General features: G+C 48.3%; 4 protein-coding genes across 5 annotated transcripts; all 4 read left to right on the top strand.

Annotated features, from left to right (window-relative positions):
- Positions 1–1,908: 1,908 nt before the first annotated feature.
- Positions 1,909–3,494, top strand: LOC101971195 (N-acetyltransferase 8F1). The gene is made up of 2 exons (XM_078029011.1): positions 1,909–2,042; positions 2,638–3,494. Exon 2 carries the CDS (start codon positions 2,707–2,709, stop codon positions 3,388–3,390), a length of 684 nt encoding a protein of 227 aa, XP_077885137.1. The 5' UTR covers positions 1,909–2,042; positions 2,638–2,706; the 3' UTR covers positions 3,391–3,494.
- Positions 1,978–24,376, top strand: LOC101970324 (N-acetyltransferase 8F1-like). 2 transcript variants are annotated; one of them, XM_078029013.1, is made up of 2 exons: positions 1,978–2,042; positions 23,366–24,376. In XM_078029013.1, exon 2 carries the CDS (start codon positions 23,435–23,437, stop codon positions 24,116–24,118), a length of 684 nt encoding a protein of 227 aa, XP_077885139.1. In that variant the 5' UTR covers positions 1,978–2,042; positions 23,366–23,434; the 3' UTR covers positions 24,119–24,376. The 2 variants fall into 2 exon arrangements, with proteins under 2 accessions (XP_077885139.1, XP_077885138.1); XM_078029012.1 differs by lacking the exon at positions 1,978–2,042 and adding an exon at positions 22,508–22,771.
- On the top strand, positions 10,268–11,047 carry LOC101955659 (N-acetyltransferase 8F1). The gene is given in 3 exon segments (XM_078029809.1): positions 10,268–10,392; positions 10,395–10,857; positions 10,860–11,047. Coding segments are annotated over 3 exon segments (675 nt in total). The 5' UTR covers positions 10,268–10,362; the 3' UTR covers positions 11,042–11,047.
- On the top strand, positions 17,960–19,208 carry LOC101970622 (N-acetyltransferase 8F1-like). Its single transcript, XM_078027904.1, has 2 exons — positions 17,960–17,992; positions 18,252–19,208. The coding sequence occupies exons 1-2, from the start codon at positions 17,960–17,962 to the stop codon at positions 18,948–18,950; spliced, it is 732 nt and encodes a 243-aa protein (XP_077884030.1). The 3' UTR covers positions 18,951–19,208.
- Positions 24,377–27,905: the final 3,529 nt, after the last annotated feature.

Below are 27,905 nucleotides of genomic sequence, written 5' to 3' on the forward strand. Positions count from 1 at the left end.
CTGAGACCTGGAGTTGCCCTTGGATTGTGACTGCAGCCTCCCACTCTGGGGCACTGAGGCTCAGGGCTAGACTTAAGAGACGAAAGATAGACACTAAAATCAGTTCTTGATGTACAGCATTGTGAAGGTTCTTCATGTCACTGACCTGTGTAATTAAAGAGAGTCACAAGGGTGAATTTCATGCTCTCCAGATACTATCCCCACAACCAAACCACTCTCCCAGGTAATGACCCCTACATCTTACTGTGGATGCCGCAGAGAATAACACACAATCTCTCTCTCTCTCTCTCTCTCTCTCTCTCTCTCTCTCTCTCTCTCTCTCTCTCTCTGAACACACACACACACACACCTCCATCAAAGCTACAATCCTATCTCTGGTCTCCCTTCCTCCTGCAGTACTATCCATGCACATAACAAGGCTGTGGACCCTGCATGGCTAAGCCCATGCTGCCCTCAGCCACTCCCTCCCTGGGCAATCATGTCTTCTTTGTCCTAAAGCTGTGCCTTTGTTTTGTGTTAGTGTTGACAAGCCTCTGTCAATTCAGCTTGAGATGCTCCTTTTTCTCCCTGGGGAGGCCAACATCTCTTTGGCTCTCTGACCAAGTGTGTTCCTGGGATGAAATCCTGTCTCCCAGCAGTCCATGAGTCTGCCTCCTCCTCCTAGCCATTTTCACCCCTCTGAGGGCATCTAGCCATCTCCCAGTCACCTAATGCTCCTGGGGAACTCCTGGGATCTAAGACCCCTCCTCAGCCACATCCTTGCTCATCCTGAATATCCATTAGTCCTAGACCCAAAATAAAAATGAATGAAACAGGGGCTTGGGCCGTGGCTCAGTGGTAGAATGTTCACATGGCAATTGTGAGGAACCAGGTTCGATCCTCAGCACCGCATGAAAAATAAATAAAGGTATTGTGTCCATCTATAACTAAAAATATATTTTTTAAAATGAGTGAAATAGGCTGGGCCTCTGGCTCAGTGGGTGGCACACTGCCTAGCATGTGTGAGGCACTGGGTTTGATTCTCAGCACTGCATATAAATAAAGAAAATAAACATCTATCAATAACTGAAATATATACATATTGATAACGAAATGCATGAAATGCTACTCGCCAATGCTCAATTCTAGCTTAACGCTGCTGAAGAATCCATGAGAGGACAGAGAAAGACAGGGACTTGACTGGTCTGCGAGGTAAAGACACACAGCAGAGATTGAACTCCCGTGCAGTGGAGCTCCATATCATTTAGGAGGAAACATCTCTTCGAGAGAGAGGTCATAATGCTCCATGGAGTGGATCTTGTTTTTCTGACTTGCACCTATCTGTCTTAGTTTGGCACATCACAGCTGAAATATGCAGGAAGTCTGCTGGCTCCAACCCCAAGCAACCACCAGAGCACCCAGAAACCCCCTAGTTGAGATCCTGTCACTTGGATGTGAAGCACTGTTGACTACTGGGAAGGGACAGGTACAGAGCAGAAGCTGCAGCAAAAGCTTTGCAGAGTAAATGAAGGGAAGGGAGGAGGGGCCAAGGAGGATGGAGTTTACCTGGCCCAGTAAAGCTGAGGAGGGAGAAGCCCAGCTATAAGTACCTTGTTGCTGAGCCAGAGACCTGAGCTATTGCCTGTGATGAGAGAGCCCAGGCTGAATGGCACAGTCCCCAGACTCCTAGCAGGTGTGGAATAGGACCTGGGTGGACCTCAGAGAGGGCCAGATGTGCTGGGTGGGAGATGCTGTAGCCTGAAGGGAACGGGACAGGGGTGCCAGGCCTCCTAAGGTGAGGAGCCTGTGCTGGTTGAGATCCTGCTGACCCCCACAGGTTTGTTTTTCAGTGTTCAGGAAGGTGAATGAACTTGGGCCCCCTGCTTGCTATACCTCAGTACTTTGCCCTTGGGATTTCTCATTGTGCAACTTTCATGACTCAGCAAATGAGGTGGCCACCCAGATGTGATACCCACAGCTGGGCAGGCCCCAGTCTCTCCTGGACGTCCATTGGAAGCTGAGGGCTGAGGCTGCCCTGAACACTCTCAGCTCTGGGGAAGCAGGTGAGTGGACTCGGGTATAAAGTTGGGGGTCTCTGTGTGGAAATGGAGTCTTACAACTTTTAAGGGTCTGAAGGCTTCACTTGGCCCTTTATCTCTTAGCAGCCTAATCCTTAGCATTAGAGAAAGGAGGCTTCACTGAAACTTCTGCTTTGGAAACAGGAGTCCTGCAAGATTTTAAACTTTGAGAGGGCCCAAAGGCCTGGGGACAAAAATAATGATTGTTAAAGGGTGTCATCTGCATTTACCAATCAGTTTAAAGAGCCCTAAAAGGGAAATGAGGCTGAAGAAGAAGGAACTGTATATATATCAGTACATTATATTCACCAGGCTGTTAACTTTCAAAACAACCCTAGAGGGGCAATGTTATTAAACCCTAAAATGTAGGTGAAGACACAGACTAAGAGCAATTAAAGATATTCCCAAGATGTAGACCTAGAAATGGAAGGAAACAGGGCTCCAATCAGGTGTTTTTGATCCTCAACCTCCTCCCACTGGTGGTGGCTTGCTTCTCTTATGGCCACAGGAAAGACTTGAGCTCCCTCCTATGTTTTGTGGAGGCCGGGGACACTCACTTGGCTTCCTCTCTTTCCTTCAGGGCTGCAGAGAAGGTGTGCATGAAGGTTTAGCTCTCACCTGCGAAAACTGCAGACACAAAAGTCTCTCCATGGCGCCTCATCATATCCGCAAATACCAGGAGACTGACCACAAAAGGGTCCAGGACTTGTACTCTCAAGGAATGGTCGAGCACATCCCCGCCACTTTCCGCCACATACTGAAGTTGCCACAAACAATCCTGGTCTTACTTGGGGTGCCCATCGCCCTACTCCTGGTCTCTGGCTCTTGGCTCCTGGCTCTTGGATCTAATGTCACCCTCCTTGTTTTCCTCTGGCTGCTGGCCAGACACCCTTGGAAGAAGTACGTGGTCATATATTTGCAGACAGACCTTGCTGACATCACCAAATCCTACCTGAGTGCCCATGGCTCCTGCTTCTGGGTGGCTGAGTCTGGGGGCCAGGTAGCAGGCATAGTGGGTGCTCTGCCAGTGGAAGACGCCCCCCCAGGGAGGAAAAAACTGCAGCTGTTTCACCTCTCTGTGGCCTTGGAGCACCGAGGTGAAGGACTAGGGAAAGCCCTGGTCATGACTGTCCTCCAGTTTGCGAGGGCTCAGGGCTACAGTGAGGTTGTCCTTGATACTAGCATGGTACAGCAGGCTGCTCTGACCCTCTACCAGCGCATGGGCTTCCAGAAGACAGGAGAGTACTTTGTTGACAAAATCTCTAGACTACTGGACATTTCTACAATTCAATTTAAATACTGTTTCCCATCTGCTCAGGATGGAGGCCTGTGAGCTATTGTTTTGTGTATCAGTCAGGATCTGATTCACAATCCTGTAGCACAAGCAAAACCTGGCATTTTGGTGTAACAAATGATGCAATATCATTGCTTAGTGCACATCTGAGTCCAGCATGTTTTATGGCGAGTTGTGGATATGGGGGCTTCTATTCCATTCATTGGTTCATTGGTGTAGACTATTTGTATAGGCAAAATGTCGAGAGGATAATGTGCACACAGGTTGCTTGGGTTTGTGAGCCAGTAGTTTCTCCTAGTCTGTGCGGGGCAGCTCTCTGGGTCTCAGGTTACCTATGGAAATGTCCTAGATAGACTGCAATACCAGTGACACTGTATGTAATCTTGTTCCAGAGGGCAGCTCAGGAAGGGCTCAAAGTCACTGAAGAGCAGCCAATGCAAAATTAGAAAGGAACAAAGACTTCTCCATGCCCTCACAGGGGTCACTTGTGGACACATCCCAGACTCCGAGGAGAAATGGAGCTGGCTCAGAAGTGGAGGAGCTGCAGAGTCCAGAGTTGAGGGGCACGATGTGGCTCTATGGGAAGAATTGGAGAGCAATGCACTCACTGTATTGCCCTGTCCCTGCAGAGGGGTGGGAAGGTAACTGTGGATGGAGGGGGATGTTCCATGGGGAGATCTGGGTACAGTGCACCCTCCTGGTGCTGCCAGGACCCATACCCATGGGCGAGGCTCACTGGGGGAAGTTGTGGGTGGAACCCTCCTTTGGGTCCTGGAGGAGGACATGGACAGGTGAGTGTCCCAAATTAACCTGGATTAGGACTCAGTCCTAGACCCTGTCCCCAGATTTTCACAAACTCCAGATTTGAGCCTCAGGACAGATCCCTCCCATAGAAGGGAGAGTGGGACTTGAGTCAGTGCTGATATTACTAGCTGCTAGACTGTGTCTGTGGCTTGTTCCTGGGAGCCTGCAGCCACATACTTGGTCTCCCTCACCAAGAGTCAGAGCTCCTGACCAGAGAGTTCACATGATACTGATCCATAAACTTCTGCCCCTTAGGCAGTGTTGGGGGGTCTTTCTCGCCTTAGTTTCTACTTCTAAGCATTGTGGGGACACCTGGGCCACAGCCTGTGCAGTTTTGGGATTCAACCTTGGCTATGACCATTTCAACTACGTGGAAACCCTTAACCATGCTCCTGGGTTTTGTCCAAATAGAGGAGACAAGTTGTCTAGGACCAAAGGGGCTCTGAGACCCTTCCCATCATTTAGTAATCATCTATGAACTAGAAGCACTGACTTTTCAAATGAAGACATTTCAGAAATGACTCAGCTTCAAAGGTCTCAACCTTTTGTTATCATTTGAGAATTTAAAAATGCACCGCAAGTTTGGTTCAGCCACAGCAGCACCTTCAGCAGGAAAAAATAAAACTTGTCAGAAGGAGGCTAGAAACAGCTTCCTAAAAACATCAACCCTGAATTTCAGCAGCAGGAGGGCAAGACAGTGAGGCTGCCCTCAGGCTCAAGTGGAGGCCTTCTGCCCCTCCTCTGCTCAGTGTAGGATGTATCCTCTCCCTTGCAATGATCGCCCTGCCCTGCCCCCCAGCACTTGTCATCTTCTCCAGGTCACCAGCAACCCAGGCCAGAAAGGACTTGTCTCATCCCCAGAGGCAGGGCAGCCTGGTTAGCCAGCATCTTCCCAGCCATGACTTTGTGGCAGGTTTGGGTCCTGGGAGGATTTGTACTTTAGGACTGAGACCTGAGGTTGCCCTTGGATTGTGACTGCAGCCTCCCACTATGGGACAGGGCTGGACCTAAGAGACAAAAGGACAGACACTAAAATCTGTTCTGATGTATGGCATTGTGAAAGTCCTTTATGTCACTGTCCTGTGAACTTAAAGAAAGTCACAAGGGTGAATTTCATGCTCTAGATACTATCCCCACAACCAAACCACTCTCCCAGGTTAATGACCCCTGCATCTTACAGTGGATGCTATTGGTATAGTTCAAGCCCTGAAAAGGATCAGTGCCTGTGAAGAAAGAGAAAGTGACTGAAAAGCGAAGTCGGTGCTTATGGACCCAATGTGTGGCACCGCAGGGGAAAGAGGTGACAGAGGCCACAATGTCCTGGTCTCACACTGAGATGTGGCCTCCATGAAGTCAGGGCAACTATATGGAGATCAAGGGCAAATTTGGCTCATTAACTCGAAATATATATTTGCTTCGGAAAACCAATGAAACTACATGACACAAATCATGTCACTTTTTTCAGAAATCAATGAGCAATTCATGGAGAGTCCACAGATCTCCAACTTTTGACCTGCTCTTTGAGTTCTTCCTCATTCCTTCCCCATCAGTCCTCATCACCACTCTCCACCTCTCCCTCCTGCCTATCCCATACCCAGCACGAACAGAGATAGTGCAGAGTGGGCTCAGATCAGAATATTGGGATTTCTCTTCTTCACAGGTTGCATATGCACAGTGTTCCAGGTGGACCTTCAACTCCTGCTTCTTGCAGGGCTCCCAGGTTGGTGCCTGTGTTTTTAGGTAGTGGTCACAGTGATGTGACCCCTCAGGCTTGGGCTCACAGTGTCACTGCATCTGCATTGATCCTTGGGTTCATGGGGTCCTCCCATTCTATCAGAGATCCATATCGTTGACTTTTGTGGTGATGCTACTGTGAGGAGGAGGGACCCTAAATAGGGAGGCCTAGAGGAGAACTCAGGGTCTGGGATGGTACCCTCAGTGGTTGATGTGGAACACTAGCCTCTTTCTTCTTAATCTCCTTCTTTCTCTCCATCTGGGAGCAGTGTTCTCCACCATCACCTCCCTGTCATTGCCCTCCAGCTCCACTAACAGAGACGTAAAAGCAATGAGTCCAACCAAGCATGGAATGCAACCTCTGGAATTAAACCCACATATGCCTTTTCTCTATGTAAATTAATGTCTCAGGTGTTCTCTTTCAGTGATAGAAGCTGAAAACACGTTGGCAGATGCATCTTCAGGTCACCTGAGACACTGAAGCCACATAGTATTATTGAAGACACAGAAACCACCATGGATATGGGTAGATAGAGGACAGGGACAGTGCCTAAGCCTCCTCACCTTGACTTGGTTTTCTAGCTGGTTGATATTTACTGACTCTCAATAGGACCATCCCCCTCTCTTTCCCTCTTCAGAATCCCAGTTCACATTTTGCTGACATTCAAGTGTTGATGGATCAGGTTATTTTCTGTAACTGTACTGAGAAGCGTGTGGTCAACAGCCATATACTTCTCAGAATCAAAGGTGAATAATGTTCATCATGAGTTCTGACTGTGTGTCAGACATCTGGAATCTGAGCAGCCTCCAGTAGGGGCCCTGAACTACAGCTGCTGGTCCCCCACAACCTGCATCTCCATGAGGACACTACAGGCAGCACCTACAGGGATTATCTGATCTTTCCATATCTGGCCTCTCCCTAGCATCCTCCTAGATCTTTTCACCACAATCCTGCCCATCATATTTCACCCCTTCTCCCTGTTCACTCCTATTTGAGTCAATCTATTTTCCTCCATATCTGCCCTCTAGGGTCCAGGTCTCACTGTCTTGTTCACATCATGGAACTCAAGCCACCAGTACATTTCCTGGGCCTCTGTGGGCCCCAAAGGCTTCTTAATATACACCAATCACGGTTCCCTCTTCAAGCCATGCAGATAATGGGAAGCAGGGAAAACAGTGCCTTTGAGCAGTGAGAAATGAATGCCTCTCCTTGGCCAGACCCAGTTCTGAGCCAGGGCCCTGGACTTGGCAATGCCTGTAGGCTTGGTTTAGTTCTTGTGAGCCCTCCTTGGCCAGGTGCTCTTGTGAGCAAACTGCACACCTCTATCTGGAAACCTTCTCTAGGTCAGAGGATGCATTTGATTCTGGGGGTATCTGCTATTATTTCTGTCTCTCCTGATATCTTCTCCACATACAACCACAGAGAATGACACACAATATCTCTCTCTCTCTCTCTCTCTCTCTCTCTCTCTCTCTCTCTCTCTCTCAACACACACACACACACACACACACACACACGCACACACACACATCTCATTCCAACCTACAATCCTATCTCTGGTCTCCCTTCCTCCTGCAGTACTATCCATGCACATAACAAGGCTGTGGACCCTGCATGGCTAAGCCCACGCTGCCCTCAGCCACTCCCTCCCTGGGCAATCATGTCTTCTTTGTCCTAAAGCTGTGCCTTTGTGTTAGTGTTAGTGTTGACAAGCCTCTGTCAATTCAGCTTGAGATGCTTCTTTTTCTCCCTGGGGAGGCCAACATCTCTTTGGGTCTCTGACCAAGTGTGTGCCTGGGATGAAATCCTGTCTCCCAGCAGTCCAAGAGTCTGCCTCCTCCTCCTAGCCATTTTCACCCCTCTGAGGGCATCTAGCCATCTCCCAGACACCTAATGCTCCTGGGGAACTCCTGGGATCTAAGACCCCTCATCAGCCACATCCCTGCTCATCCTGAATATCCATTAGTCCTAGACCCAAAATAAAAATGAGTGAAATAGAGGCTGGGCCTGTGGATCAGTGGTGGCATAGTGGCTTATCATGTGTGAGGCACTGGGTTTGATTCATATATATATATATGTACATACTGAATAAAATGAGTGAAATACTACTAGCCAATGCTCGCTTCTAGTGTATCACTGCTGAGAAATCAGTGAGAGAGGAAGAAAGCCAGGGACATGGCTGGTCTGCAAGGTAAAGTCACATGACAGAGATTGAGCTCCTGGGCAGTGGAGCTCCACATCTTTTAGAAGGAAAATCTCTTCCAAAGAGTTCATATTGGTCCATGGATAAGGATTTGGTTTTTTCTGACTTGCACCTATCTGTCTTAGTTTGGCACATCACAGCTGAAATATGCAGAGAGTCTACTGGCTCCAACCCCGAGCAACCACCAGAGCACCCAGCATCCCCCTAGCTGGGAGCCTGTCACCTGGATGTGAAGCACTGTTGACTACTGGAAAGGCACAGCTACAGAGCAGAAGCTGCAGCAAAAGCTTTGCAGAGTGAATGAAGGGAAGGGAGGAGGGGCCAGGGAGGATGGAGTTTACCTGGCCCAGTAAAGCTGAGGAGGGAGAAGCCAAGCTCTAAAGTACCTTGTTGCTGAGCCAGAGACCTGAGCTATTGCCTGTGATGAGAGAGCCCAGGCTGAATGGCACAGTCCCTAGACTCCTAGCAGGTGTAGAATAGGACCTGGGTGGACCTCAGAGAGGTCCAGATGTGCTGGTGAGAGATGCTGTAGCCTGAAGGGAACAGGAGAGGGGTGCAGGCCTCCTAAGGTGAGGAGCCTGTGCTGGTTGAGATCCTGATGACCCTCACAGGTTTGTTTCCCAGTCTTCAAGAAGGTGAAAGGACTTGGGCTGTCTATTACACCTCAGTACTTTGCCCTTGGGGATTTCTCATTGTGCAACTTTCATGACTCTGCAAATAAGTGACAATCCATATGTGCTACCCACAGGTGGGCAGGTCTCAGACAGTCTCTCCTGGATGTCCGTTGGAGGCTGAGGCTTCCCTGGACACTCTTGGCTCTGGAGAAGCAGGTGAGTGGACTGGGGTGTAAGGTTGGGGGTCTCAGTGTGGCAATGGAGTCCCACAACTTTTTAAGGGTCTGAAGGCTTCACCTGGCCCTTTGTCTTCTTAGCAATCTAATCCTTAGCATTGGGAAAGTAGGCTTCACTGTAAGTTCTGCTTTGGAAACAGGAATCCTGTAAGATTTAGAACTTTGGTAGGGCCCAAAGGCCTGGGCACATAATAATGATTGTTAAAGGGTGTTATCTGCATTTACCACTCAGTTTAACGAGCCCTAAAAAGGAAATAGGCTGAAGAGGAAGGAACTGTATATATCAGTACATTATATTCACCAGGCTGTTAACATTCAAAACAACCCTAAAGGACAATGTTATTAAACCCTAAAATGTAGGTGAAGACACAGACTAAGAGCAGTTATGTGACATACCCAAGACACACAGTTAGAAATGGGGGAAATTAGGGTTCTAGTCAAGTGTGTCTGATCCTACACCTGTTCCCAGTTCTGATGGCCTGCTGCTATTTTGGCCACAGTTAAGACACACACACACACACAAAAAAAAAATTGAGTTGGTGAGGAATACGAGGAAAAGAGATAGTCCTACATTGCTGGAGGGACTGCAAATTGGTGGAACCAAGTTAGTAGTTCAATTCCAGGTTTTCTAAAGAATTTCTATACTGCTTTTAAGTATGGAAGTTCCTTAGAAAACCTGGAATTGAACTACCATTTGACCCAAGTATCCCAGTCCTGGACTTATACCCAAAGGACTTAAAATCAGCCTACTATAGAGACTCAGCCACATCAATGTTTATAGCAGCTCAATTCACATTAGCTAAACTGTGGATCCAACCTATATGCCTTTCAATAGATCAATGGATAAAGAAACTTTGGTGGATATATATGATGGAATACTAGTCAGCATTAAAAGAGAATGAAATTATGGCCTTTGCGTGTAAATGGATGGAGTTGGAGAATATCATGCTAAGCAAAGTAAGCCAATCCCTCAACACCAAAGCCTGAATGTTCATGATAAGTGAATGTTGCTCCATAATGGGGATGATGGGAAGAATGGAGGCAATCTGATAAGGCAAAAAGGGATGAGGATGGAAAGGTGGTATGGGAGCAAGAGAGAAGGTGGAATGTGAAGGACATCATGACCCTAGGGACATGTATGACTGCACATATGGTATGAAGCTACATCATGTACAACCAGAAGAATAAAAAATTGTGCTACATTTGTGTATAATGAATCAAAATGCCTTGTGATGTCATATATACCTAATTAGAATAACTAAATTTAATTACAAAAAGAGACACACACTTGAGCTGCCTCCTTGTTCTGGGGATATCAGGGACACTCACCTGATATTTTCCTCTCTTCCAGAGCTGTAGGGAAGGCTTGTATGAAAGTTTACCTGTCACTTGGGAAAACTGCAGACACATAGTCTCCCAATGGCACCTCATCACATCCACAAATACCAGGAGAGACTGACCGCAAGAGGGTCCTGGACTTGTTCTCTGAAGGGATGTTCAAGCATGTCCCCGCCACATTCCACCTTGGGCTGAAGATGCCACCAACATTCCTGGTCTTACTTGGGGTGCCCGTCGCCCTACTCCTGGTCTCTGGCTCTTGGCTCCTGGTTCTTGGATCTAATGTCACCCTCCTTGTTTTCCTCTGGCTGCTGGCCATACAGCCTTGGAGGCAGTACGTGGTCATGTGTTTGCAGACAGACCTTGCTGACATCACCAAATCCTACCTGAGTGCCCGTGGTTCCTGCTTCTGGGTGGCTGTGTCTGGGGGCCAGGTGGCAGGCATAGTGGGTGCTCTGCAAGTGAAGGACGCCCCCCCAAGGAGGAAGCAACTGCAGCTGTTTCACCTCTCTGTGGCCTTGGAGCACCGAGGTGAAGGACTAGGGAAAGCCCTGGTCATGGCTGTCCTCCAGTTTGCAAGGGCTACAGTGAGGTTGTCCTTGAAACTAGCATGGTACAGCAGGCTGCTCTGACCCTCTACCTGCACATGGGCTTCCAGAAGACAGGAGAGTACTTCTTTAGCAAGATCTTTCGACTCTTGGGCAATTCTACAATTCAATTAAAATACTGCCTCCCATCTGCTCAGGAAGGAGGCCCATGACCTATTGTCTCATGTATCAATCAGGATCTGATTGACAATCCTGTAGTACAAGCAAACCCTGACATTTTGGTAGAACAAATGATGAAATTTCATTGCTGGTGCACATCTGAGTGCAGAATGTTTGATGGCGAGATGTGGATATGGGGGCTTCTATTCCATTCATTGTTTCATTGGTGTAGAACCATTTGTAGGTAGAAGGTCAAGAGGATAATGTGCACACAGGTTGCATGGGTTTGTGAGCCAGTAGTTTCTCCTGGTCTGTGCTGGGCAGCTCTCTGAGTCTCAGCATACCTATGGATATGTCCTAGATAGACTGCAGTTCCAGTGACCCTGTACATCATCATGTCCCAGCAGGCCAGCTCAGGCAGATTTCAAAGTCACTGAAGAGCAGCCAATGCAAAATGAGAGAGGAACAAAGACTTCTCCATGCCCTCACAGGTATCACTTGTGGACACATCCCAGAGTCCGAGGAGAAATGGAGCAGGCTCAGAAGTGGAGCAGCTACAGAGTCCAGAGTTGAGGGGCACGATGTGGCTCTATGGGAAGAATTGTGCAGAAATGCATTCACTGTAGTGACCTGTCCCTGCAGAGGGGTGGGAAGGTGGCTGTGGATGGAGGGGGATGTTCCATGGGGATCTGGGTGCGGTGCACCCTCCTGGTGCTGCCAGGACCCATACATATGGGCGAGGCTCACTTGGGGATGTTGGGGGTGGAGCCCTCCTTTGGGTCCTAGAGGAGGAGAAGGACAGGTGAGTGTCCCAAAATTAACCTGGATGAGGACTCAGTCCCAGACTCTGTCCCCAGGTTTTCACAAAGTCCAGATATGAACTTCAGGACAGATTCCTCCCATAGAAGGGAGGGTTGGGACATGAGTCAGTGCTGATATTCCCAGGACTGTCACCCTTTCCCAGCTGCTTGAGCTGTGTCTCTGGCATGTTCTTGGGAGCCTGCAGCCACATACTTGATCTCCCTCACCAAGAGGCAGAGCTCCTGACCAGAGATTCTAGGTGATACTGATCCATAAACTTCTGACCCTTAGGCAGTGTTGAGGGGTCTTTCTCACCTTACTTTCTACTTCTCAGCATTGTGGGGACACCTGGGCCACAGCCTGTGCAATTTTGGGATTCAGCCTTGGCCTTCGCTCATTTCACCTACATGGAAACGCTTAGCCATTATTGCCTTTGTCCAAACTAGAGAGACAAGTTGTCTAGGACCTACAATGCTATAGACCCCTCCCATCATTTAGTAATCAACAATGAACTAGAAGCACTGACTCTTCAAATGAAGACATTTCAAAAATAACACAGTTTCAAAGGTCTCAACCTTTTGGTATCACTTGAGGATTTGAATATGCACCCCTAAGTTTGTCTCAGCCAAAGCAGCACCTTTACCAGGAAAGAAAAACCTTGTCAGAAGGAGGCTGGACACAGCTTCCTGAAAACATCATCCTGAACTTCAGCCTTCAGGAGGGCACGAAATTGAGGCTACCCCCAGGCTCAAGTGGAGGCCTTCTGCCCCTCCTCTGCTCAGTGTAGGATGTATCCTCTCCCTTGCAATGATCGCCCTGCCCCTGCCCCCCAACACCTGTCTTCTTCTCATTGTCACCAGCAACCCAGGCCAGAAAGGACTTGTCTCATCCCCAGAGGCAGGGCAGCCTGGTTAGCCAGCATCTTCCCAGCCATGACTTTGTGGCAGGTCTTGGGCCCTGGGAGGATTTGTACTGTAGGACTGAGACCTGGGGTTGCCCTTGGATTGTGACTGCAGCCTCCCACTCTGGGGCACTGAGGCTCAGGGCTGGACCTAAGAGACAAAAGGACAGACCCTAAAATCTGTTCTTGATGTACAGCATTGTGAAAGTCCTTTATGTCACTGACCTGTGTGATTAAAGAGAGTCACAAGGGTGAATTTCATGCTCTCCAGATACTATCCCCACAATCAAACCACTCTCCCAGGTAATGACCCCTACATCTTATGGTGGATGCTGTTGGAATAGTTCAAGCCCTGAAAAGGGTCGGTGCCTGTGAAGAAAAAGGACCTGAGAAAGTGAAGTTGGTGCTTATGGACTGAATGTGTGGCAACTCGGGGGGGAAAGAGGAAAGAGGTGACAGAGGCCACCATGTCCAGATCTGTCACTGAGCTGTGGCCTCCATGAAGTCAGGTCAACTGTATGGAGATCAAGGGCCACTTTGGCTCATTAACTCAGAATATATATTTGCTTCTGAAAACCAATGAAACTACATGACACAAATCATGTCACTTTTTTCAGAAATCAATGAGCAATTCATGGAGAGTTCACAGGTCTCCAACTTATGACATGCTCTTTGAGTTCTTCCTCATTCTTTCCCCATTAGCCCTCATCACCACTCTCCACCTCTCCTTCCTGCCTATCCCATACCCAGCATGAACAGAGATAGTGCAGAGTGGGCTCAGATCAGAATATTGGGATTTCTCTTTTTTTTTTTTATTGTTGGTCGTTCAAAACCTTACACAGTTCTTAATACATCATATTTCACAGTTTGATTCAAGCGGGTTATGAACTCCCAACTTTACCCCGTATACATCAGACACTAGAAAGGCAATATGTCAATCAATGGAAGGGTAACTGATGTGACACAGCAATCTGTATACGGGATTTCTCTTCTTCACAGGTTGCATATGCACAGAGTTCCAGGTGGACCTTCCACTCCTGCTTCTTGGTGCCTGTGTTTCTAGGTAGTGGTCACAGTGAAGTGACCCTCAGGCCCTGGGTTCACAGTGTCCCTGAATCTGTATTGATGTGCTGATTCCTTGGGCTCATGGGGTCCTCCCATTCTATCAGGGACGCATAACGTTGAAGTTTATGGTGGTGCTACTGTGAGGAGGTGGGACCCTTAAGAGGAGAGGCCTAGTGGAGACCTCAGGGTCTGGGATGGTGCCCTTGGATGTTGATGTGGAATGCCAGCCTATTTCTTCTTAGTCTCCTTCTTTCTCTCCATCTGGGGAGCAATGTTCTCCATCATCACCTCCCTGCCATTGTTCTTCAGCTCCTATATGAGAGACCTAAAAGTAATTCCAAGGATGGAATGGAACCTCTAGAACTGAGCTTTAATATGCATTTTCTCTATGTAAATTAATGTCTCAGGTGTTCTGTTTTAGTGATGGAAGCTGAAAACGCATTGGCAGAGCTGGGCCCTAAGCCATCCTCTTTCCTCTGGTGGTGAGCAAGGATACCTACAGCTTCCAACTTAGCTGGGGGAGATCTGCCATGGATGAGGTCAAGCTTAGGAGGAGCTAATGCTTCACACACAGTAGCAGATAAATCAAGAAGTCGGTTCGTCTTCAGGTCACCTGAGACACTGAGGCCACATAGTTTTATTGAAGACACAGAAAACACCATGCATATGGGTAGACAGAGGACAGGGACAGTGCCTAAGCCTCCTCACCTTGACTTGGTTGATATTTACTGTCTCTCAATAGGAACATTCACCTCTCTTCCCCCTTCAGAATCCCAGTTCACGTTTTGCTGACATTCAAGTGTTGATGGATCAGGTTATTGTCTGTAACTGTGCTGAGAAGCGTGTGGTCAACAGCCATAACTTCTCAGAATCAAAGGTGAATGTTCATCTTGAGTTCTGACTGTGTGTCAGACATCTGGAATCTCAGCAGCCTCCAATGAGGGCCCTGAACTACAGCTGCTGGTCCCCCACAACCTGCATCTCCATGAGGACACTGCAGGCAGCACCTACAGGGATTTTCTGATCTTTCCATATCTGGCCTCTCCCTAGCATCCTCCTAGATCTTTTCACCACAATCCTGCCCATCATATTTCACCCCTTCTCCCTGTTCACTCCTATTTGAGTCAATCTATTTTCCTCCATATCTGCCCTCTAGGGTCCAGGTCTCACTGTCTTGTTCACATCATGGAACTCAAGCCACCAGTACATTTCCTGGGCCTCTGGGGCCCAGAAGGCTCCTTAATATACACGAATCACGGTTCCCTCTTCAAGCCATCCAGATAATGGAAAGCAGGGAAAACAGTGCCTTTGAGCAGTGAGAAATGAATGCCTCTCCTTGGCCAGACCCAGTTCTGAGCCAGGGCTCTGGACTTGGCAATGCCTGTAGGCTTGGTTTAGTTCTCGTGAGCCCTCCTTAGCCAGGTGGTCTTGTGAGCAACCTACACACCTCTATCTGGAAACCTTCTCTAGGTCAGAGAATGCATGTGATCTGGCTGTATCTGCTATCATATCTGTCTCCGCTGATGTGTTCTCCACATACCTCTACAGAGAATAACATACAATCTCTCTCTCTCTCTCTCTCTCCCTCCCTCCCTCCCTCCCTCTCCCACCCCCCACTCTCTCACACACACACTCACATGGATCATCTCATTCCCAAGCTACAATCCTATCTCTGGTCTCCCTTCCTCCTATAGTACAGTTCATGCTACATAACAAGGCTGTGGGCCCTGTATGGCTAAGCCCATGCCACTCCCTCCCTGGGCATTCATGTCTTCTTTGTTTTGTGTTAGTGTTGACAAGCCTCTGTCAATTCAGCTTGAGATGCTCCTTTTTCTCCCTGGGGAGGCCAACATCTCTTTGGGTCTCTGACCAAGTGTGTTCCTGGTATGAAATCCTGTCTCCCAGCAGTCCATGAGTCTGCCTCCTCCTCCTAGCCAGTCACCCCTGTGAGGGCATCTAGCCTTCTCCCAGACACCTAATGCTCCTGGGGAACTCCTGGGATCTAAGACCCTCCTCAGCCACATCCCTGCTCATCCTGAATATCCATTAGTCCTGGACCCAAAATAAAAATTGAAATAGGGCCTGGACCTGTGGCTCAGTGGTAGCATACTGGCCTAGCATGTGTGAGGCACTGGGTTTGATATATATAAAATGAGTGAAATACTACTAGTCAATGCCAGCTTCTACCCTCACACTGCTAAGGAATCGATGAGAGAGGAAGAAAGCCAGGGACTTGACTTGTCTGCGAGGTAAAGACACATGGCAGAGATTGAGTTCCCGTGCAGTGGAGCTCCATATCATTTAGAAGGAAATGTCTTCGAAACCTCTTCGAAAGAGGTCCTAATGTTCCATGGAAAAGGATCTTGTTTTTCTGACTTGCACCTATCTGTCTTAGTTTGGCACATCACAGCTGAAATATGCAGGAAGTCTGTTGGCTTCAACCCCGAGCAACCACCAGAGCACCCAGCATCCCCCTAGTTGGGAGCCTGTCACCTGGATGTGAAGCACTGTTGACTACTGGAAAGGCACAGCTACAGAGCAGAAGCTGCAGCAAAAGCTTTGCTGAGTGAATGAAGGGAAGGGAGGAGGGGCCAGGGAGGATGGAGTTTACCTGGCCCAGTAAAGCTGAGGAGGGAGAAGCCCAGCTCTAAAGTACCTTGTTGCTGAGCCAGAGACCTCAGCTATGGCCTGTGATGAGAGAGCCCAGGCTGAATGGCACAGTCCCCAGACTCCTAGCAGGTGTGGAATAGGACCTGGGTGGACCTCAGAGAGGTCCAGGTGTGCTGGTGAGAGATGCTATAGCCTGGAGGGAACAGGAGATGGGTGCCAGGCCTCCTAAGGTGAGGAGCCTGAGCTGGTCGAGATCCTGCTGACCCCCACAGGCTTGTTTCCCAGTCTTCAGGACGGTGAATGAACTTGGGTCCCCTGCTTGTTACACCTCAGTACTTTGCCCTTGAGATTTCTGATTGTGCAACGTTTATGACTCAGTAAATGAGCTGGCCACCCAGATGTGCTACCCACAGGTGGGCAGGCCCCAGACAGTCTCTCCTGGACGTCCGTTGGAGGCTGAGGGTTGAGGCTGCCCTGGATGCTCTCAGTTCCTGGGAAGTAGATGAGTGGACTGGGGTGTTAAGTTGGGGGTCTGTCTCAGTGTGGAAATGGAGTCTCACAACTTTTTAAGGGTCTGAAGGCCTCACTTGGCCCTTTGTCTTCTTAGCAGCCTAATCCTTAGCATTGGGAAAGGAGGCTTCACTGAAACTTCTGCTTTGGAAACAGGAAGCCTATAATATGTGGACCTTTGGTAGGGCCCAAAGGCCTGGTGACAAGAGTAATGATTGTTAAAGGGTGTCCTTTGCATTTACCAATCATTTTAAAGAGTCTTAATAGGGAAATGAGGCTGAAGAGGAAGGAACTGTATATATCAGTACATTATATTCACCAGGCTGTTAACTTTCAAAACAACCCTAGAGGACAATGTTATTAAACCCTAATATGTAGGTGAAGACACAGACTAAGAGCAGTTATGTGACATACCCAAGACACACAGTTAGAAATGGGGGAAATCAGGGTTCTAATCATGTGTTTCTGCTTCTACACTTTTCCCAGTGCTGATGGCCTGCTTCTTTTTTGACCAGAGTAAAGACACACACTTGATTTGGAAAGGATGTGGGGGAAAAGGCACACTCATATGTTGCTGAAGGGACTGCAAATTGATGGAACCAATCTCAAAACAGTATGGAGATTCCTTAGAAAACTTGGAATGGAACCACCATTTGACCCAAGTATTCCACTCCTGGATCTACATGCAAAGGACTTAAAATCAGCCTACTTTAGTGACTCAGCCACATCAATGTTTATAGCAGCTCAATTCACAATAGTTATACTGTGGTACCAACCTAAATGCCCTTCAATAGATTAATGGATAAAGAAACTGTGATATATATATATATATATGATGGAATATTACTCAGCATTAAAAGAGAATGAAATTATGGCCTTTGCATGTAAATGGATGGAGTTGGAGAATATCATGCTAAGCAACGTAAGCCAATCCCTCAAAACCAAAGCCTGAATGTTCTTTATGATAAGTGGATGCTGATCCATAATAGAGGGGGGTGCATGGGAACAATGGAGGAAATATGATATGGTGAAGAGGAGTGAGATGGGAGAGGTGATATGGGGAAAAGAAAGAAGGTGGAATGCGATGGACATCATGAACCTAGGGATATGTATGACGGTACATATGGTGCAAAGCTACATCGTGTACAACCAGAAGAAGAAGAAATTGTGCTACATTTGTGTAGAATGAATCAAAATGCATTCTGATGTCATATATACATAATTAGAATAACTAAATTTAATTACAAATATAGACACACACTTGAGCTGTCTCCTAAGTTCTGGGGAAGCCACGGACACTCACATGATTTTTTTCTCCTCCAGAGCTGCAGGGAAGGTGTGTATGAAGGTTTAGCTGTCACTTGTGAAAACTGCAGACACATAGTCTCCCCACGGCACCTCATCACATCGGCAAATACCAGGAGACTGACTGCAAAAGGGTCCTGGACTTGTTCTCCCAAGGAATGGTCGAGCATGTCCCTGCCACCTTCTGCCATGGACTGAAGTTACCACAAACACTCCTGGTCTTACTTGGGGTGCCCATCACCCTACTCCTGGTCTCTGGCTCTTGGCTCCTGGCTCTTGGATCCAATGTCACCCTCCTTGTTATCCTATGGTTGCTGGCCAGAGAGCTTTGGAGGCAGTACGTGATCATGTATTTGCAGGCAGATCTTGTTGACATCACCAAATCCTACCTGAGTGCCCATGGCTCCTGCTTCTGGGTGGCTGAGTCTGGGGGCCAGGTAGCAGGCATAGTGGGTGCTCTGCCAGTGGAGAATGCCCCCCCAGGGAGGAAGCAACTGCAGCTGTTTCACCTCTCTGTGGCCTTGGAGCACCGAGGTGAAGGACTAGGGAAAGCCCTGGTCATGACTGTCCTCCAGTTTGCGAGGGCTCAGGGCTACAGTGAGGTTGTCCTTGATACTAGCATAGTACAGCAGGCTGCTCTGACCCTCTACCTGCGCATGGGCTTCCAGAAGACAGGAGAGTACTTTCCTGATAAAATCTCTAGACTACTGGACGTTCCTACAATTCGTTTAATGTATTCCTTCCCATCTGCTCAGGAAGCAGGCCGGTGAGCTATTGTCTTGTGTATCAGTCAGGATCTGATTGACAATCCTGTAGCACAAGCAAACCCTGGCATTTTGGTGGAACAAATGATGAAATCTCATTGCTGGTGCACATCTGAGTCCAATATGTTTGATGTCGAGGTGTGGATATGGGAGCTTTTCTTCCATTCAGTGCTTCTAGGTGACAGTGATTCATGTAGTTCCTATAGATTCACTATAGTAATGTTGCATTAATAAAAGGCCAAACAATAATACATACACACATTACTTATAAGTCTGTGGGCCAGTCATTGTTCCTGGTCTCTGCTGGGCAGCTCTCTGGGTCTCATGATACCTTTGGAGATGTTCTGGTTGACTGAAGTGCCCCTAACATGTATGTAATTTTGTCCCAGCGGGCCAGCTCAGGCAGGGTTCAAAGTCACTGAAGAGCAGCTTCAGTGTAAAGGAGAAAGGAACAAAGACTTCTCCATGTCCTCACAAGGGTCACTTGTGGACACATCCCCCAGACTCCAGGGAGAAATGGAGCTGGCTCAGAAGTGGAGGAGCTGCTGAGTCCAGTGCAGAAGGGCATGATGTGGCTCTAAGGAAGAACTGGGCAGCAATGCACTCACTGTGGTGCCCTGTCCCTGAAGAGGGGTGGGAAGGTGGCTGTGGATGGAGGGGGATGTTTCTCTCCTGGTGCTGCCAGGGCTCAATCCCATGGGTCAGGCTCACTGAGGAGACGTCGTGTGTAGAGCCCTCCTGTAGGTCTTGGAGAAGGACATGGACAGGTGAGTGTCCCAAAATTATCCTGGATTAGCACTCAGCCTGGCTCCAGACTCTGTCCCCAGGTGTTCACAAACTCCAGATTTGAGCCTCAGGAAACATCCCTCCCATAGAAGGGAGAGTTGGGACATGAGTCAGTGCTGATGTTCCCAGGACTGTCACCCTTTCCGAGCTGCTTGAGCTGTGTCTCTGGCATGTTCCTGGGGGCCGGCAGCCACATACTTGGTCTCCCTCACCAAGAGGCAGAGCTCCTGACCAGAGAGTCCACGTGATACTGATCCATAAACTTCTGTCCCTTAGGAAGTGTTGGGGGGTCTTTCTCACCTTAGTTTCTACTTCTCAGCATTGTGGGGACACCTGGGCCACAGCCTGTGCAGTTTTGGGATTCAACCTTGGCTATGCTCATTTCACCTACACGGAAACCCTTAACCATGCTCATGGGTTTTGTCCAAATTGAAGAGACAAGTTGTCTAGTACCAAAGGGACTCTGAGATCACTCCCATCATTTAGTATTCAACTATGAACTAGAAGCACTGACTCTTCAAATGAAGACATTTCAGAAATGACCCAGTTTCAAAGGTCTAAACATTTTGGTATCATTTTAGGATTTGAAAATGCACCCCAAGTTTGGCTCAGCCACAGCAGCATCTTCACCAGTAAAGAAAACCTTGACAGAAGGAGGCTGAACACAGCTTCCTGAAACTATCAACCCTGAACTTCAGGCTTCAGGAGGGCAGGACAGTGAGGCTGCCCTCAGGCTCAAGTGGAGGCCTTCTGCCCCTCCTCTGCCTCCGTAGGAATCCTCTCCCTTGCAATGATCGCCCTGCCCCTGCCCCCCAGCACCTGTCTTCTTCTCCATGTCACCAGCAACCCAGGCCAGAAAGGACTTGTCTCCTCCCCAGAGGCAGGGCAGCCTGGTTAGCCAGCATCTTCTCAGCCATGACTTTGTGGCAGGTCTTGGGCCCTGGGAGGTTTGTACTATAGGACTGAGACCTGGGGTTGCCCTTGGATTGTGACTGCAGCCTCCCACTCTGGGGCCCTGAGGCTCAGGCCTGGACCTAAGAGACAAAAGGACAGACACTAAAATCAGTTCTTGATGTACAGCATTGTGAAAGTCCTTTATGTTACCTACCTGGGTAATTAAAGAGAGTCACAAGGGTGAATTTCATGCTCTCCATATACTATCCCCACAACCAAACCACTCTCCCAGGTAATGACCCCTACATCTTACTGTGGATGCCGCAGAGAATAACACACAATCTCTCTCTCTTTCTCTCTCTCTCTCTCTCTCCTTCTCTCTCTCTCTCTCTCTCTCTCTCTCTCTCTCTCTCTCTCTCTCTCTCTCTCTCTCTCTCCACACACACACATCTCATTCCCAAGCTGCAATCCAATCTCTGGTCTCCCTTCCTCCTGCAGTACTATCCATGCACATAACAAGGCTGTGGACCCTGCATGGCTAAGCCCATGCTGCCCTCAGCCACTCCCTCCCTGGGCAATCGTGTCTTCTTTGTCCTAAAGCTGTGCCTTTGTTTTGTGTTAGTGTTGACAAGCCTCTGTCAATTCAGCTTGAGATGCTCCTTTTTCTCCCTGGGGAGGCCAACATCTCTTTAGGTCTCTGACCAAGTGTGTGCCTGGGATGAAATCTTCTCTCCCAGGAGTCCAAGAGTCTGCCTCCTCCTCCTAGCCAGTCACCCCTGTGAAGGCATCTAGCCGTCTCCCAGACACCTAATGCTCCTGGGGAACTCCTGGGATCTAAGACCCCTCCTCAGCCACATCCTTGCTCATCCTGAATATCCATTAGTCCTGGACCCAAAATAAAAATGAGTGAAACAGGGGCTTGGGCTGTGGCTCAATGGTAGAAGGTTCACATGGCAATTGTGAGAAACCAGGTTTGATCCTCAGCACCGCATGAAAATAAATAAAGGTATTGTGTCCATCTATAACTAAAAATATATTTTTTAAAATGAGTAAAATAGGGGCTGGGCCTCTGGCTCAGTTGGTGGCATACTGTCTAGCATGTGTGAGGCACTGGGTTTGATTCTCAGCACTGAATATAAATAAAGAAAATAAACGTCTACCAATAACTGAAATATATACATATTGATAACGAAATGCATGAAATGCTACTCGCCAATGCTTGATTCTAGCTTAACGCTGCTGAAGAATCCATGAGAGGACATAGAAAGACAGGAACTTGACTGGTCTGCGAGGTAAAGACACACAGCAGAGATTGAGCTCCCATGCAGTGGAGCCCCATATCATTTAGGAGGAAAAATCTCTTCGAGAGAGAGGTCATAATGCTCCATGGAGAGGATCTTGTTTTTCTGACTTGCACCTATCTGTCTTAGTTTGGCACATCACAGCTGAAATATGCAGGGAGTCTGCTGGCTTCAACCCCAAGCAACCACCAGAGCACCCAGAAACCCCCTGGTTGGGAGCCTGTCACCTGGATGTGAAGCACTGTTGACTACTGGAAAGGCACAGCTACAGAGAAGAAGCTGCAGCAAAAGCTTTGCAGAGTAAATAAAGGGAAGGAAGGAGGGGCCAAGGAGGATGGAGTTTACCTGGCCCAGTAAAGCTGAGGAGGGAGAAGCCCAGCTCTAGAGTACCTTGTTGCTGAGCCAGAGACCTCAGCTATGGCCTGTGATGAGAGAGCCCAGGCTGAATAGCACAGTCCCCAGACTCCTAGCAGGTGTGGAATAGGACCTGGGTGGACCTCAGAGAGGTCCAGATGTGCTGGGTGGGAGATGCTGTAGCCTGAAGGAACAGGAGAGGGGTGCCAGGCCTCCTAAGGTGAGGAGCCTGTGCTGGTTGAGATCCTGCTGACCCCCACAGGTTTGTTTTTCAGTGTTCAGGAAGGTGAATGAACTTGGGTCCCCTGCTTGTTATACCTCAGTACTTTGCCCTTGGGATTTCTCATTGTGCAACTTTCATGACTCAGCAAATGAGGTGGCCACCCAGATGTGCTACCCACAGGTGGGCAGGCCCCAGACAGTCTCTCCTGGACGTCCATTGGAAGCTGAGGGCTGAGGCTGCCCTGAACACTCCCAGCTCTGGGGAAGCAGGTGAGTGGACTCGGGTATGAAGTTGGGGGTCTCTGTGTGAAAATGGAGTCTTACAACTTTTAAGGGTCTGAAGGCTTCACTTGGCCCTTTATCTCTTAGCAGTCTAATCCTTAGCTTGGGGAAAGGAGGCTTCACTGAAACTTCTGCTTTGGAAACAGGAGTCCTGCAAGATTTGGAACTTTGAGAGGGCCCAAAGGCCTGGGAACAAAAATAATGATTGTTAAAGGGTGTCATCTGCATTTACCAATCAGTTTAAAGAGCCCTAAAAGGGAAATGAGGCTGAAGAGGAAGGAACTGTATATATATCAGTACATTATATTCACCAGGCTGTTAACTTTCAAAACAACCCTAGAGGGGCAATGTTATTAAACCATAACATGTAGGTGAAGACACAGACTAAGAGCAATTAAAGACATACCCAAGATGTATAGCTAGAAATGGAAGGAAACAGGGCTCCAGTCAGGTGTTTTTGATCCTCAACCTCCTCCCACTGGTGGTGGCTTGCTTCTCTTATGGCCACAGTAAAGTCTTGAGCTCTCTCCTATGTTTTGTGGAGGCCGGGGACACTCACATGGCTTCCTCTCTTTCCTTCAGGGCTGCAGAGAAAGTGTACATGAAGATTTAGCTGTCACTTGCGAAAACTGCAGACATAGAAGTCTCCCCATGGCACCTCATCACATCCGCAAATACCAGGAGACTGACCACAAAAGAGTCCAGGACTTGTACTCTCAAGGAATGGTCGAGCACATCCCCGCCACTTTCCGCCACATACTGAAGTTGCCACAAACAATCCTGGTCTTACTTGGGGTGCCTATCGCCCTACTCCTGGTCTCTGGCTCTTGGCTCCTGGCTCTTGTATCTAATGTCACCCTCCTTGTTTTCCTCTGGCTGCTGGCCAGATATCCTTGGAAGAAGTACGTGGTCATATGTTTGCAGACAGACCTTGCTGACATCACCAAATCCTACCTGAGTGCCCATGGCTCCTGCTTCTGGGTGGCTGAGTCTTGGGGCCAGGTAGCAGGCATAGTGGGTGCTCTGCCAGTGGAGAATGCCCCCCCAGGGAGGAAGCAACTGCAGCTGTTTCACCTCTCTGTGGCCTTGGAGCACCGAGGTGAAGGACTAGGGAAAGCCCTGGTCATGACTGTCCTCCAGTTTGCGAGGGCTCAGGGCTACAGTGAGGTTGTCCTTAATACTAGCATATTACACCCAGCTGCTCTGACCCTCTACCAGAGCATGGGCTTCCAGAAGATAAGAGAGTACTTTCCTGATAAAATCTCTAGACTACTGGACGTTCCTACAATTCGTTTAATGTATTCCTTCCCATCTGCTCAGGAAGCAGGCCGGTGAGCTATTGTCTTGTGTATCAGTCAGGATCTGATTGACAATCCTGTAGCACAAGCAAACCCTGGCATTTTGGTGGAACAAATGATGAAATCTCATTGCTGGTGCACATCTGAGTCCAATATGTTTGATGTCGAGGTGTGAATATGGGAGCTTTTCTTCCATTCAGTGCTTCTAGGTGACAGTGATTCATGTAGTTCCTATAGATTCACTATAGTAATGTTGCATTAATAAAAGGCCAAACAATAATACATACACACATTACTTATAAGTCTGTGGGCCAGTCATTGTTCCTGGTCTCTGCTGGGCAGCTCTCTGGGTCTCATGATACCTTTGGAGATGTTCTGGTTGACTGAAGTGCCCCTAACATGTATGTAATTTTGTCCCAGCGGGCCAGCTCAGGCAGGGTTCAAAGTCACTGAAGAGCAGCTTCAGTGTAAAGGAGAAAGGAACAAAGACTTCTCCATGTCCTCACAAGGGTCACTTGTGGACACATCCCCCAGACTCCAGGGAGAAATGGAGCTGGCTCAGAAGTGGAGGAGCTGCTGAGTCCAGTGCAGAAGGGCATGATGTGGCTCTAAGGAAGAACTGGGCAGCAATGCACTCACTGTGGTGCCCTGTCCCTGAAGAGGGGTGGGAAGGTGGCTGTGGATGGAGGGGGATGTTTCTCTCCTGGTGCTGCCAGGGCTCAATCCCATGGGTCAGGCTCACTGAGGAGACGTCGTGTGTAGAGCCCTCCTGTAGGTCTTGGAGAAGGACATGGACAGGTGAGTGTCCCAAAATTATCCTGGATTAGCACTCAGCCTGGCTCCAGACTCTGTCCCCAGGTGTTCACAAACTCCAGATTTGAGCCTCAGGAAACATCCCTCCCATAGAAGGGAGAGTTGGGACATGAGTCAGTGCTGATGTTCCCAGGACTGTTAGCTTTTTCCCAGTTGCTTGAGCTGTGACTCTGGCATGTTCCTGGGGTCCTGGAGTCACATACTTGGTCTCCCTCACCAAGAGGCAGAGCTCCTGACCAGAGAGTCCACGTGATACTGATCCATAAATTTCAGCCCCTTAGGCAATGTTAGGGGGTCTTTCTCACCTTAGTTTCTACTTCAGCACTGAGGGGACACCTGGGCTATAGTCTGTCCAGTTTTGGGATTCAGCCTTGGCCTTCGCCCATTTCACCTACACAGAAACCCTTAACCACACTCATGGGCTTTATCCAAACTTGAGAGACCAAAGGCCTCAACCTCCTGTCACGGTTTTTATCCTGCCCTTGGCCTTGATGACCAAACCTAGTAGCCTTGACTGGCCCATCCCGTTCCTTGAGGCTGTCTCATTTGTGCTTTGATGAAATCAACAATGTATGCACCTGTTCTTCTGACCCTCCCCACTTTTGTCATTCTGCCATTCACATCAGGTGTCTCTTGTCTCCTGAGCTGTGTTCTCACATTCTCACTAAAGTGGTCCCTCAAGGCAGGCCCTGTGTGACAGGGAGGAGGCCCTGCAGGCTCTCCCTGCTCTGGTGCCATCAGCTCTCCTTGCCCAACGAAGTCAGTGCCTAAAGGAGCAGTTCCCAGTGGAAGAGGACTAGGAAACAAAAGAAGAGGTCCTCAGTGGTCCCTGTGCTTTGAAAGTTCTTTCAATAGCAGGGAAACTCTGGACTCATCCCAGGCAGAGATGGTCACACCCTGCTAGGTCTCAAAGGCCAGAGGGACAGGTGGCCTTTAAGGAAGGTGCCAGGATTGAAGGAAGGTGCCAGGATTGAAGTACTGTGATGATAAGGAGATGGAGGAGTCCAGAGTCCTGGGGAAGGCCGTCCCAACAATATGGAGGCTTCCCTAGGGGCTGAGAGACTCAGAGCCTAGAGTCAGCTTGCCTTCCTCTTTCCCTGCCCCTGACCTCAGTTTCCAAACAGCCAGCTGCTCTAATTAGCTCCAAAAGGAAGCTCTCATTCTGCTAGAGGTCTTTGAGCACAATGTGCCCTTGGCCTGGAACATTCTTAACCCTTCACACACCCATACCTCGGTTTGCTCAGTACCGTTGCTTTCAGGCAATGGACAGGGTTGACTGGCTTGGAAAGGTAATTCTGACCAGGAAGGAAGACCTTTACCTGTTTGCATTCTGGCCCTCCTTGCTCCTAAAGGTGGTATCCCCAAACCAGCTTCCCTGTTCCCTGGATGCCTGTTGAAAACAAGAGTGGACAAAAGTCCCTCATGTCCCCAGAACCTGTGATTGTGCCTTGGAGAGGCTTTTCCTGGTCAGGAGTGGGCTGAGGGGAATAGGGAGATAGAGCAGAGCCTAAGATTGTGGCACTCTACAAGATAAGCAGGAAATACTGCCACAGGTCTGAGAGAAATGTGCAAATCCAAAAGAGGTTATGCAGTCAGCTTAGGGTGTGGCTAGCATTACAGAGAAGGGACAATGGGACGCAATGGCTGCTGGAGCATAAGGACCCTCTTGGACTCATGGGAATGTTTTGGGATTTGATAAAGATGGTGGTGGTAGAAATCATGAATGTTAACAAATCTTGGAAACTTTTACACTCTTACATGGTTTAATTTTATTAGACTTCATCCAAAATAGTAAAAGAGTTTGGATGAGTCAAGACTCTCAAGGAGCAGATAACAGTTAGAGGGAGCAATGATGTTAAGAGGTTTTCTTAGGGAGAGAGTGGCTATTGTGCATAATGTCAGTGGGTGCTGCCTCTTTGACTCCAGATTCACATATTAGGCAAAGGAGTCAGAGAGGTGAAGACAGACTAGATGTGGAACTAGGATTTGAACCCTTTTCTGTTTGACTCCAAAATCCATAATTCCATCCATAGGCAGCCCTAGCTTTACAGCCAATCTGGTTGTGGGGAACCCAAAGAATACACATTTACAGCCTCCCTGTGGGACAAAACATTGCAACTCCAAATAGGAATTCCTGGAAAGGCCTTTGCAAGGGAAGAAGAGATTTTGAACATAAACTTAGTAGTTTCTCTCTAAATTTGTCTCTGTGTTGGATCCTCAGTATCATAAAAAGAAAATAAATAAAATTAAAGTATGTATCCATCCAAAAATAAGAATATTTTTAAAAAATGAACCCTACTATTATGTGTAACTATAATCCACTAAAAACACTTTTTAAAAAAGATTCTGAGGAAGTGAGTGTTATCTAGATAACTCCCAGGGCTGGGTTGCTCCCTTGCCCTGTTCCCTTACATAGGCTTCATTGACAGCCACTCACTGCCACAAGCAAGATCTTGATCATAATAGTTTGCATGTAGGCCACACACACACATCCCTTATTGATTCACGCAGACATGACCTGCAGCAAATGCCCACTGGGAATGCCCACACTGCTAATAGCTGCCCCGCCTTCACCCTAAACCTGCGCCTGTCTTCATCTCCCTGTCTCCATCAACTAGCTGAGAAAGGAATGTATATACATGGCACCAGGGAAGCAAGGTCAGCCAAGCTGTTTGCGCCACTTTGGGGGCCTTAGGAAGCTCCCAATCCTATAATTCAGTCAGGGGAGGATCCCTTGGACTTTGGTTTTAACCTCCCACCCAGAGCACTGAGGCTCAGGGTTGGACTGAAAGGAGCTAAGAAGGACAAACACTGCAATCTATTCTCGTTGCCCCGTATTGTAAACATGCTTAATGTCTCTGAACTGGGAAACTAAAAATGCTAACAATGGCAAATTGAACACTCCCTCCCTCTACACTGATCAGTAGAGGAACTGATTCTCAGAGGTTAATGACCCCCACATCTTACTATGGATGGTGTTGTCAAGTGTAAATGACCATGCATATGGGGAG

This window comes from Ictidomys tridecemlineatus, chromosome 12 (assembly GCF_052094955.1).
Source record: "Ictidomys tridecemlineatus isolate mIctTri1 chromosome 12, mIctTri1.hap1, whole genome shotgun sequence".
NCBI lineage: Eukaryota > Metazoa > Chordata > Mammalia > Rodentia > Sciuridae > Ictidomys > Ictidomys tridecemlineatus.

Coding starts and splice junctions, on each gene's coding strand:
- LOC101971195 (XM_078029011.1), top strand. CDS start 2,707: ATGGCGCCTCATCATATCCGCAAATACCAGGAGACTGACCACAAAAGG.
- LOC101970622 (XM_078027904.1), top strand. CDS start 17,960: ATGGACATCATGAACCTAGGGATATGTATGACG. Junction 17,993..18,251: donor ACCTAGGGATATGTATGACG/GTACATATGGTG, acceptor TGAAAACTGCAG/ACACATAGTCTCCCCACGGC.
- LOC101970324 (XM_078029013.1), top strand. CDS start 23,435: ATGGCACCTCATCACATCCGCAAATACCAGGAGACTGACCACAAAAGA.